The sequence below is a fragment of the Camelus bactrianus genome, chromosome 18, assembly GCF_048773025.1.
Source record: "Camelus bactrianus isolate YW-2024 breed Bactrian camel chromosome 18, ASM4877302v1, whole genome shotgun sequence".
Lineage (NCBI taxonomy): Eukaryota > Metazoa > Chordata > Mammalia > Artiodactyla > Camelidae > Camelus > Camelus bactrianus.
This window is the reverse complement of record NC_133556.1, coordinates 3692608-3705833: the sequence shown is the minus strand read 5'-3', so window position 1 is coordinate 3705833 and position 13226 is coordinate 3692608. Positions and strand designations below refer to the sequence as shown.

General features: G+C 38.7%; 1 protein-coding gene and 1 non-coding gene across 3 annotated transcripts in view; one reads left to right on the top strand and one right to left on the bottom strand.

Moving 5' to 3' along the window:
• The window catches only part of RNF216 (ring finger protein 216), a 135079-nt gene that overhangs the window by 39911 nt on the left and 81942 nt on the right, over window positions 1–13226 (top strand). The window contains exons 9-13 of one of the 2 annotated variants that reach the window (XM_074345618.1): window positions 2696–2835; window positions 6517–6567; window positions 7441–7578; window positions 9284–9432; window positions 9937–10015. In XM_074345618.1, coding sequence (XP_074201719.1) covers window positions 2696–2835; window positions 6517–6567; window positions 7441–7578; window positions 9284–9432; window positions 9937–10015 — 557 coding nt within the window. The remainder of the gene's footprint in view (window positions 1–2695; window positions 2836–6516; window positions 6568–7440; window positions 7579–9283; window positions 9433–9936; window positions 10016–13226) is intronic. The other variant, XM_074345619.1, reaches the window with a different exon arrangement.
• TRNAV-AAC (transfer RNA valine (anticodon AAC)) lies at window positions 6328–6399 on the bottom strand. The gene has a single exon. It is a non-coding gene; the product is annotated as a tRNA-Val (tRNA).

The following is a 13226-nucleotide window of genomic DNA, read 5'->3' as shown; positions in this document are numbered from 1 at the left end:
TCTTGAAGAGTCTGGTTAGAATTTGGATGTAAACTGAACATGGGTAAAAATGCAACATATCAGGGCTGATAAAGAAAAGAGAAAACACAAATTTCCAATATCAGGAGTTATTCTTTATAGGAGGTATCACTGTAAGACCCTTCCAACATCCAAAGAAGAATACTGTGAACAACTTTACACACATAAATTTGACAACTTAGATGAAATGGACCAATTCCTCAAAAAACAAAACTACCAGTAAACCTACCTATATAAAGTAGATAATTTGGATAGCCTTATAGCTATTAAGGAAAGTGAATTCATAATTTTAAATCTTTCCAGAAAGAAATCTCCATGTCAATTGGTTTCACTGGAAGATTCTTCCAAACATTTTTAGAAGAATCAATACCAATTCTACACAATCTTTTTCAGAAATTAGAAGAATGGGAAACACTTTTCAATTCATTTTATAAACCTAGTATTAATCTGATAACAAAACTGAGCAAAGACAGTACAACCCCGCCAAAAAAAAGACTAGACTGATATTCCTCATAAATATAGATACAAAAACCCATAACAAAAATTAGCAAATACAACTTTAAATATATAATGTAAATATATTTTACATAAATATATGAAATATTTATATACATGTGTACTTTGTATGTATTTTAATATGCACTGTACATTTATATGCATATATGAGTAAATTTTTGTAAATATATATATTAATGTATAAATTACATAATTTTTAATGTGCATCATGACCAAATGGGATGTTTTCCAGGGTTGGAAGACTGGTTCAAGTATTTGAAAACCAATCAATATCATCCACCACATTAACAGATTAAAGAAGGAAAATCACATGACCCTATCTGTTAATGCAGAAAAAACACTTAACAGTATTTAACACCTGTTCATGATTAAAACTCTCCAGAAAATTAGGAATTGAGAGGCACTTCCTCAACTTGATGACATCTACAAGAAAATCTATAGCTAACATCATACTTAATGGTGAATCCCTTTCCCCTAAGATCGGGAACAAGGGAAGGATGTTCTCTGTTCACTGCTATTCAATACATACTGGAAGTTCTAGCCAACACAGTAAAGAAAGAAAGAAAAGGTATAGATCAGAAAGGAAGAAATAAAACTGTTCCTAAAAAAGCAGATGACATGATTATCTACATAGAAAGCTCCCCCTAAAACTCCTAGAACTAATAAATGAGTTCAGTAAAGTTGCAGAATATAAGATCAACCTAAAAAAACCAATTGTATGTTTATATACTAGCAAGGAAAATAATGGAAGTCAAAATTTAAAATACAATGCCATTTACAACCGCTCTGAAAACAATTAAATACTTAGGTGTGACTCTTAACAAAATGTGTACAGGACTTATATACATGATGAAAACTACAAAACACTGAAGAAGGAAATCAAAGATGTCAGTAAATGGAGACACGTATTGTTTTCATGGATTGGAAGACTCAACATAATAAAGATACGAATCCCCCCCAAATTGATACACGTGCTTGATGTAATTCCTATCAGAATCCCAGCAGGATTTTTTTGTAGATATAGGCAAGTTATCCTAAAATTATCCTAAATTTTATATGGGAAGGCAAAATACTAGAATAGCTGAAATAATTTTTAAAAAGAATAAAGTGGAAGAAGTAAGTCTACCAGATTTCAAGACTTACTGCACAGCTACAGTGATAAATACGAGGTGCTTTTGGCAGAAATATAGACAACATAGACAGATGGAACAAAATAGAGAACCAAAAACTGATTTTCTGAATAATCAATGAAAAGATAAAATTTTTAATTTTTAAAAACTAATGAGAACAACAACAACAAAAAAACTAATGAGAACGAACAAGAGGAAAAAAAATGTATCAGGGTATAGTAAATATTGGCAAATCAAAAGACATTACCAAAAAAAAAAAAGGCTTTTATGAATAAGTTGAAAATCTGGATGGAATAGACAGTTTTCTAGAAAACGTAAATCAACAAAAGAAACACAAAGCCTAAAGCAGACCAATTGCAGGATCTGACATTTATTGTTCCCACTAGCTTTTATTGTAAGTGTTATTTATTGTAAATCTAGATACTACTATTTTCTATCTTTGAAATTTTCAAAATTGAAAAAAAATTAAACATGCATAAAAACGCATTGTGCACCTACCAGAATGGCTAAAAATTAAGAACTGATGGCATCAGGTGTTAATGATATTGTGGAATGACTGAAACTCACCTACATTGCTGTTGGAAGGAGAGTGTAAATTGGAACAAATACTTTGGAAAACTGCCACTGTTTCCTAAAGCTGACCCAGTAATTCTAGTCCACGTATACTCAACTGAACTGCAGACATATGTGTAGCAGCCCTGGTCATAATAACCCCAACCGTAAACCTGCCTGTCCTAAATAGTGAATGGATAGCAAATAATGGTATATTCAACAATGCAGTACTGGCAGGTTTGAGGAGACCTTCCAGCTGGAACATAACAAGGTGGGGTTGGGGGGAAGAAAGTCAGAAAGTACGTGGAATGTTAGGGAATGGTAAGGAGCCCAGTTTTCCCAAAAAGATGTTATGGGAAAGTCAGGAAACATCCCAGTAAAATAAGTGGGGGACCAGCCACAGAAGGCTGGGATGGCTGGCCTGGATTACTAGCAAAACAGTTGTCTGCATGATTTTGCATTGTCATATTATCTTCTAGGTGACATAAAAATAGAAAAAAGGATGTTCTTTCTGGAAAATAAGCGGCGACATTGTAGGTCCTATGACCGGCGTGCCCTCCTTCCAGCTGTACAGCAAGAGCAGGAGTTCTATGAACAGAAAGTCAAAGAGATGGCAGAGGTAGGAGGATGTGCTCGGAATGTGTTTCTAGGATTCTGGTTTGGTTTGCCTTTGGGACTTAGTATAAAACTGTCTTTTAAGATTTGCATCTTCTTTCAAGTGATTAATTTGAATAAACTATAAGGTTTTTAAACGGAAAACAAAACTAGGTTTTGTAATGATGCTAAAGTTCAGAGTTTCATAAATCAGATTTATGTTAGAGAATTTTGACTGGAGCTTAGTTAACGTATTTGTTTCACCTTCTTCAGCCTCTAATGGTGGAGAAAAAACAGAGATTCCATTCAGCTCTTTAATTCTTCCAAATACACTCAAATGTACAAGTCAACTGGAATATGTATATATTGATTATTTAATACAGGCATACCTTGGAGATATTGTAGGTTTGGTTCCAGACCATTGCAATAAAGTGAATATCACAGTAAAGCTAGTCATATGAATTTTTTGATTTTCCAGTGCATGTAAAAGTCATGTTTATACTGCACTGTAGTCCAGTAAGTGTGCAAAAGCGTTGTGTCTAAAAAAAGCAATGTCCATGCCTTTATTAAGAAATACTTTATTGCTAAAAAAAGGCTGTTATCTGAGCTTCCAGTGAGTCATAATCTTTTTGCTGGTGGAGAGTCTTGCCTCAGTGTTGGTGACTGTTGATTGATTGGAATGGTGCTTGCTGGCGTTTGGGGTAGCTGTCCAGATTTCTTAAAATGTGACAGCAGTGATGTTTGCTGAATTGATTGATTCTTCCCTTCATGAATGACTTCTCTGTAGCATACAGTGCTGTTTGATAGCATTTTACCCACAGTAGGACTTCTTTCAGAATTGGAATCAGTCCTCTCAGATCCTGCTGCTGCCCTGTCAGCTAGGTTTGTGTGATTTTCTCAATCCTTTGTTGTCATTTCAGTAGTCTTCATAGCATCTTAACCAGTAGTTCCCATCTCAGGAAATTGCTTTCTTTGCTCATCTATAAGAAGCCGCTCCTTACCCATTAAAGTTTTATCATGAGATTGCTGTAGTTTAGTTCTAATTCTAGGTCCCTTGCTATTTCTCCCACATCTGCACTTACTTCCTCCTTGAAGTCATCCATGAGTGTTGGGTTCAGCTTCGTCCAAACTCCTGTTAATGCTGCTATTTTATCTCTTCCCATAAATTTTGAATGTTCTTCATTGCATCTGGAATGGTGAATCCTTTCCAGAAGCTTTCAGTGAACTTTGCCCATATCCATCAGAGGAATCAATGTCATTATGGCAGCTATAAGCCTTACAAAATGTATTTCTTAAATAATAAGACTTGAAAATCAAAAATTACTCCTTGATCCCTGGGCTGCAGAATGAATGTTGTGTTAGCAGGCATGAAAACAGTAATCTCATTCATTAGAATTCTTGGGTGACCAGGAGCATTTCAATGAGCAGTAATATTTTGAAAGGAATCCTTTTCTGAGCAATTGTCAACAATAAGCTTAAAATATTCAGTAAATTATGTTATAAATAGATATACCGTCATCTAGGCTTTGTTTTTCCATTGATAGAACACAGGCAGAGTAGATTTAGCAAAATTTTAAGGAACCTAGAATTTTTGGAATGGTAAAGGAGCACTGGCTTCAGCTTCAAGTCATCAGGTGCATGAACATCTAACAAGAGAGCCTGTCCTTGAAGCCAGGCGTAACTTCTCTCTAGCTGTGAGAGTCCTAGATGGCATCTTCTTTCAGTAGAACGCTGTTTTGTCTACATTTGAAAATTTACTGTTTAGTTTAACCACCTTTCTTAGCGAGATCTGGAGAACTTGTTACAGCTTTTATATCAGCGGTTTCAGCTTCACCTTGTACTTCTATGTTATGGAAATGACTTCTTTTCTTAAACCTCTTGAACCACCCTCGGCCAGCTACCAACTTCTGTAGCTTCCTCAGCCTCACTCAGCCTTCACGGAATTGAAGAGAATTAGGGTCTTGCTCTGGATTAAGCTTTGGCTTAAGGGAATATTATGACAGGCTTCATCTTTTGTCCAAACCGCTAAATCAGTCTTTTTGATGTCTACATCATCCCATCATTGGCCAGTGGCATCACCTTCCTGTTAGTTCCTCTCTCCTGGCCCCAGTCATCGTTGACAGCATCCTTGCTTTCTGGCATACCCGGTGACCCAGGTTTAGCTTCTGCTCTTCCTAACCTGAACCTGGATCACCAGCTTCTCCAAGGCGCCTAATTTTATTTTAGTGGAAATTCATACTGAGATTTTTATTTCAAGTTTGCTTTACAGGTTTTTTACTTCTTTCATTTTATGTTTGTATTTCTTTTCTCTTACACTGAAAATCTTAATAACATTACCGTAATGGCTTATTTCCTTTATCCCATATTATATACTTAATAGTTCCAAAATAACAGCCCAATTTATTATCAATAATTAGATTTCTGGATACACTCTAAGATTTATTTATAACTTTGTTAGGTTGTATCAGATTAGGAATTTGAAATTAAAATATTATAAAGTCATTTGAAATAAGTCCGGGTGGTTATGCCATTAACTTGATAAACAATGAGGTTTATTTTTTGATTTTCAAGTTTTAAGGAATTGGTTTTTAATTTGCTTTTCATTTAATTTTGTCATGCAGTTATGTAAAGTATTTTTAGTTTTAATGTCAAAACTATTATAAAACGAGAAACATTCAGAGAGATCTCACCTCTATCCTATCTCTCCCCACCCCCAAATCCCTCTATAATAACCATTATGAATAGTTTTTGGTTTATCTTTATATGCACACACATACATACATACACACACACACACAGACATTTTATTTACCTTTCTTTCTTACCTAAAAGGTATACACTGTTACGCCCTTGCCTTTTTCATTTAACAGTGCATCCTGGCAATGACTTCACAGCATTCCATGGAGATTTTTCTCTTTTCTTTTAAAACTTCCTAGTGTGCCACTGTGTGCAGTAAGAGTTGTTATTCCCCCACTGATGGACATTCAGGGTTGTTTCCAGTTTTTTGCTGTTATAAATAGTGCCATGATCAATAACTTTGTGTGTACATCATTTCATACATCTGCCCCAGGTAACTTTGGGATAGATTCCTAGAAATAGGATTGATGAATTAGAGTATAAATACTTATGTAACTGTTACACAGTGCCAGATTCCCCTCCATAGTGGTTGTACTATTTTGCATTCTCATGAGTAATATACCAGAATGCATGTTTCCTCCCCTAACCTCAGCAGAAAAGTATGTTGTCAGACTTGATTTCTACCCATTCAGTTTTTTGTTTGCTTGTGCTATTCTGTGCTCTTCATAAATGTGTTATTCCTTCTATATTTCGAGTCAGATTTCAGAACCTTTTCCCCATATTTTCTAGTACTTGTATGGTTTTCTTTTTTATGTTTAGCATTCTGATGCATTTTAAATTTACTCTCAGTTAACTTTTTAAGCTACTAAACTAAGTAACTGAAAAGGTGAGTATTTTTTTTTTAAAGAAAGTTTTTTGGGTTTTTTTTTGTTTTCTTTAATGGAGGTACTAGGGATTGAACCCAGGACCTCATGCATGTTAAGCATGCACTCTACCACTGAGCTATACCACCCTCCACCCCGATAACTATTAATAATACAGTTCTTTTATGTTTATGGAAATAAATGCTAAACGGTTTATGTCATCTTTACTAAATTCGCATCTGCGTGTATGATTTTTTGTTCCTCAGCATGAAGACTTTTTGCTTGCCCTGCAGATGAATGAAGAACAGTATCAAAAGGTAGTTAGAAATCTCACCTAATTCATTTATTCTGGATATTTTCATTGGCTGTTTTTCTCATCACATTTCCTGGACGTTTTGTTGGCAAATTGGTTCCCACATAACCTCCAATTAATCTGCTGAGTTTGTAGTTCAACTAAAGTTACAGTCAGATACTAAACCTGTTATAGTTAACTCTCTACCAAACTGAATCAGACTTGAAGGAAAGATAATATTGTTAGTGTTGTTCTTAAAAACATTGCCTGGAACTCATTGGATACACTCCTAGAGCGAAATTTAGAATTCATGTATCACCTATAGAGAACGAAGAGCTATGTCTAACCTCAGGACCAGATGGATTTTGTCTGATGTCTGCCATCCTCACATAGTGGCCTTTTCTGACATGCTAGAAATGGACTAGTGACTGAATCAGTCATTGCCATTAATAAATAAGTTTCCTAGTACTCATGGTACTTGAGATTGCTGCTTTATGTAGCTTCACTATTGTTTCAACAAGAAGAGCATAATCCAACTTTTGAGACCTTGTTAGTTTCATGCCACTTGTCTCTGATTCTTGTAATCTTGTTGGCATCTGATTACAGATGTTATAATTCTGCTTGTACTATGGAATTCATGAATATGATAACTTTATTCAAAGGATGATGCCATAGAATACCCCTAAAAACCATGAAAATCTCACTGTCTTTAGCTATGTATTACTATTTGTACTAGCATTTTAAGCTAGATTTATACAGCAGAAAACAGCCCATCGTTTAATAGGTTCTGGGGATTGCTTTTCACCTCAGAACGTGTTTGAGGGCAGAGGGATATGAAACATGCCCGCCCCTCTACTTGAGTGCAGGGAATTTCATGTGTGTTTCTGATGGCCTGCAGGATGGCCAGCTGATTGAGTGCCGCTGCTGCTATGGGGAGTTTCCATTTGAGGAGCTGACACAGTGTGCAGATGCTCACTTGTTCTGCAAAGAGTGTCTCATCAGATATGCCCAAGAGGCGGTCTTTGGATCTGGAAAGGTAAGAACCATGCAGTGTGTCCATACATAGGAAACATTCATAGGGTCTGAGGAGACCACATTCATAGACAAGTGTAAATACCTCATGAAAATGCCTTTCCTGAGGTGAGGTAATTAATTATTTTTAATGGAGATACTGGAGATTGAACATGCCTCATGCATGATAGGCACACACTCTACCACTGAGCTATACCCTCCCCCCAAAATGAATAATATTTTAAGCAAGGTTATATTTTTTTTCTCCAAAATCACTTTCTCTTGACAACAACATAACAATATGGAAAGCAGTTTTGTTTTGTCTTAATGAACACTTAAAAACCAAATTTGCTTTTCATAAAATATCCCACTGATAATCAAATCACATGACATCGATTATTCTAAGATCAATTGTAGTTTAGTCAAGGACTGATTAACAGTTATGAGAAGAGTGGTTGTGATTAGCAGAATACAGGCACACCTCAGATATTGCAGTTTCCATTCCAGGCCACTGCACTAAAGTGAGTATCACAATAAAGTGAGTCACAAATTTTTTGGTTTCCTTGTGCATAGAAAAGTTATGTTTACACTATACTGTAGTGTGTAATAGCATTTTATGGCTTTTAAAAAGTCCATTCCTTAAAAGTGGTTTATTGTTAAAAAATGCTAACCATCATCTCAACCTTTAGTGAGTGGTGATCTTTTTTGCAATGGTAGCGTGAAAGATCACTAATCACAGATCACCATGACAAATAAAATAGTAGTGAAAAAGTTTGAAATATTGTGAGAATTACCAAAATGTGACAGAGATGTAAAGTCAGCAAATGCTGTTGGAAAAATGGTGCCAGCAGACAATGCAGGGTTGCCATAAACCTTCAATTTGAGAAAAACACAGTATCTGGGAAGCACAATAAAATGGAGCATGCCTGTGATGGACCCCCAAAGATGTCCACGTCCTGATCTTCAGAACCTGTGAATATGTTACCTTACATGGCAGATGGAAATTAAGGTTGCTAATCAGATGACCTTAAATAGAGAAATTGTCCTGGATTATCCAGCAAGGCGTGGTGTAATCTTCAGGGTCCTTAAAAATGGTCAAGAGAGGCAGAAGCGAGAAGGGTCAGAGTGATGTGGTGTGAGGAGGACTCAACTTGCTGTTAGTGGCTTTGAAGATGAAGTCCAGACCATCCTCCTTTCTCTTGGAAGAGTTTTAGTCATCTGACTCCATCTGAAGGATGTAGGAACGGGGTGCTTTTCAAACAGTCCCCTGTTTTTAGTTTGTCTTTCTGTCAGTCCTCTCCCCTCCTGTCACTCACCTTTGCCTTCTAAGAGGTTTAGGCCTCCAGCTTTTCCATGGACAGTAGAGGGAATCAGCTTGCTTCTCCTGAGGATCTCCTTTTCAGACACTGAGCTGTGACCTTCCTCCTCTGGTCTGCCTAGCACTTAACCTTCTTTGTCTGCTTCCCATCTTCCTGTGTTGTGGTTTGGGCTGATAGAGGTCCTCTGGTGGAATCTGAGATGGACTTTGTGTTTTTGTTTCATGGTTTTCTTGTTTTGAGTGTGGTTTCTCAGAGAAAAGGGGACAAGAAGATCTTTACCATCTTGGAGTCCGTGTTCTGAACCACTGTTTATTTGCTTCTATTTGAAAGATTTAACCACTGAGGTTTTTTTGTGTTTCTGAAGTCTTGATAAACATTTTTTCCCTTTGCCTCCTGACTTTATCATTCTAGTCAGAGCTCAGCTGCATGGAAGGCAGCTGCACGTGCTCATTCCCAGCAAGTGAGCTGGAGAAGGTGCTTCCCCAGACCATCCTGTATAAATACTATGAGCGGAAAGCAGAAGAAGAAGTTGCTGCAGCCTACGCTGATGAGCTTGTCAGGTGAGTTCCCAGAGTCAGAGTCATCTGTCAGCTCAGTCCCCCCGTAGGAAGGCTACCTGGGAGGCACATTCACTGACAGTGAATGTTCTGTAACAGAGCTGTCTCAGGGTTTATGGAGTTTTTTGCTTTGAAATAAAAGAATAACTTTACTAATAGAAAATCTGCAGTTCAGATTTTCACTCACATTCCTCGGCACCTCTTACTCATCTGGCTTATAGGTATAGTCCTTGTGCGTTCGTTTAGAGGAAAGGTGACGTGTGTAATTTGTTCTCAGAAAGGTACGTTTGTTGAGTAGTTTGCACTGAGGAAGGATGCAAAATGGCACCTGCATTTCCTGGTGAGAGCCGGCACAAGAGAGCCTGGGTCCGTGTTTTAATGAGAAGTAAGGAGTAAAAGGAGGTGTGGCTGTCCAGTTGAAAACTCCGTCTTAGTGTGAACAGTCACGTGGAACTAAGGCAGACTTTACTATTCTGAGTAATATTCCTTCTGCTGTTTTGACTCTAGGTGCCCCTCCTGCAGCTTCCCTGCTCTGTTGGACAGTGATGTGAAGAGGTTTAGTTGTCCCAATCCTCGCTGCCGAAAGGTAGGGGGGCACATTTTTTTTCTAAATTCATATTTGAATTATGGTATTATGGGGTACCTTAGTGGCACAGATACCTGCTGGTTGTCTGCATGCTGAAGTATTTTCATGAAAGCAAATGGAGGTTGGTACTCTGTGAATACTAATTGACATGGTTACAGAGGTCGGGGCCACTTGTGGAGTTTGTCACATAGCTCTGGATCCCTATTTTATGCCATCTTCCTGTAAGGGCAGATACTGCAATGTAAAATGTGAAGGGTTTATGTTTCCTCTACTGTGCTAGCATTTTTCTTGCTCTTTCACCACCCTGTTTTGCTCAGATACGTCTCTTCTGTGTGCGCACATGAGCTCACACACACTTCTGCCATTTTCAAAGTCCGGTGGTATTTCTTTGAAGAATTGGGCATCATGGTGGCATCTGTGTCACATCTGGTAGATGATTCACTCACCTGTTCTCGTGAGGACTGATTATGCCAGGTGAACCAAAATCTAGTTACCTTGCTGCTGAGAATCTTGCCTTTAACTAGACTCGTACTCTGTGAAGTAAGAATGTCTTGAAATTTGTCAACCATTTATAAGCCACTTAAGAGTTTTTAAGGAATATAATATTGGCATCCACATAGACAAGTCTGTTTTAAGCCAGTTATCTAAAATAGAATGATCAGAGTTGAGTATTATAATATCTCTCTGCCTTTGAGGGAGGAAGAAATGAAAGTAGATATTGAAAAAGGAAGAAGAAACACTGATAGGCTAAAACTTTACTCATTTTGTTTTCAGTATTGACATTTCTGTGTATAATCTGGATTTTTCTTTCATGTAATTGATATATCTAGTTAGCATTTTGTCCCCACGCCAGACTGTTGCTATAACAATTGTTCCAATAGTCTCTGGCATCTTGGAACCAAGAAAGCAGAGTAACTAACTGTCCTGTGTGCTTCCAGTGTGCCCAGCACTGGAATGCTTGGGAAGACAGTCCCTGAACTAAGTTACAGAGAGCAAGGAGAGGCAATAGCCAAAGGAGGAAAGGGGTGGGAGTAGAGAGGAAATGAAGGTGTGGAATGTTGTAGGTTCGAGGAGCAGTAGCATCCTGGACTCTGACTGATACTGGGAATGTGACGGGAAAGGCTGGGAGGGACCAGGGCCATGCAAGCCTTTAGCATCATTCTGAGGCAGGGGGATGGGGCAGTGAGAAAGTAGGGAGATTTGTTTGGCTGTTAAGTAATCTTGGTGAAAGATTGCTCATCTGTCACCCTCCTCTGGATTCTCCATAAATTGCTAAGTTGCAGCTAGGAGCTGCATTTCCTGATAGGATTCCGAATTAGACTCTGCCAGTCAAAGTGCTCGTATATGATTTATGAAGGCCAAAGACAGTTGCAGGAATGTATGAGGTACATATGAGTCCCAAACAGCGTCCCATGAGTATTTTGAGAACATCCAACCTGGGATGTCAGTAAAAGCCTCCTAGGGGCTCCTTTGGAGGGGGGTGGGGGAGGTAGTTAGGTTTCTTTATTTATATTAATTTGTTTTTTAATGGAGGTACTAGGGATAGAACCCAGGACCTTATGCATGCTAAGCATGCGCTCTACCACTGAGCTATACCCTCCCCCCGGCTCTTAAGATTCTAGGCAGAAAAACCGAATAACTCTACTTCCTCTCTGTGGGAGGAATATACATGCCCTGTTGAACTTGGAGGAGGCCATGTAGCTTCTTTTGGGCAGTGAAATGTGATTATGGGTGCGAGATCACGTGCAGAAAAAGTGGTAAAACATATACTTAGGAGTGATGTCAGTAAGATGGTAGAATAGGTAACCCCACACCCTCCATCCCTCCTTCCTTCCAGAAACACTGATTAAGCAATCCATGGACCAATTCCCTTTGTGAGAAATCTGGAACCCAGTTAAGAGGCTCCCGCACTCCAGACAGCACAAAGCCAGCTGCATTGAGGCCTGTAGGAAAATTAATGGAACCAGAGCTCCTCCCCCAGCACATGTAGCACACTTGGGAGGAATTCCTGATTCCTAGCTTCTCCCTGGGGAGGGAAAGAGCAGACTAGAATGTGCAATCTAACATTTGGACTTCTCTGTGGGCTACTCAAGGGGCTGGCTTTTATCATTCCTGAATCTAAGCACTGACAGGAGGGGGCATCAAGTTTCAGATTGCCAAGAACAAAGGCAGCAGTTTGGACTAGCATACACTCATTTGCTTTGTCTCTATCCTTGGCTTGGTGTAGGAAGAACAGGAGAAAAACTGCAAATCCCAGCTTTTGCCTGGGGAGGAGAGATGGAGCATGTGTCCAGTGTTTTTTGGGGTACAGCCCAAGGGACTGGCTTCTGTCTCACTTGACGCTGAGTGCTGACAGGACCCTGCGTAGTCTAGATGCCTGGAGGCCTCTGAGAACAAAAGAGAGCTGAGAGGCTTGCTGCTGCTCTGGAGGACCCACAGGATAGTCAAGAGGAGGCCGGTACATCTCTGTGGCTTTTTCCCTCAAGGGGAAAGGAAGAGTGGGACAAATACCCAGTGTTCTCACTCTTTGGGAGGGCAAGGAGCTCTTCAAGGGACTGGTTTCTCTCTTGCCCAACTCAGAGCACTGATGAGACCCACTCTACTCTAGATGCCTGAGGGTTGCTGAAAACAAACAAGCTGCACTGCTTGCAGCAGCTTCAGAGAACCTGCAGTACTGTCAACAGACACCAGAGGGAGCAAGAGATTACAAGCTCCTGTAAAAAGAAACCAACAAAATCTATAAATTGGGAAGTTAAGGGAGGGAGGGATAATTCAGTGATAGAGTACATGCTTAGTGTGCACGAGGTCCTGGGTACTGTCCTCAGTACCTCCATTAAAAATAAATTTAAAAAATAAAGAAGTAAATCAATTGGGAATTTAAGTCTAGAGAAGGTTCATCCACAGAAAAGGTTTGAGAGGCCCCCACAATCTAAAGCCTTGTACAAAGCCAATACAAAGCCTTGCGCATAAAGCCCTGTACAAAGATTTCCTTGTATAAAGCCGGTCTGTGAAGATTGGAAGAGTATTTTTTCAAATGTGTGGGTCCTGACAAAGTAACAAGGCACAAGAAGAAAAACATGGTCCAGGGAACTATATTCAATATTTTGTAGTAACTTACGGTGAAAAAGAATATGAAAGTGAATATATATGTGTTCATGTATGACTAAAGCATGGTGCTGTACACCAGAAACTGACACAACATTGTAAAGTG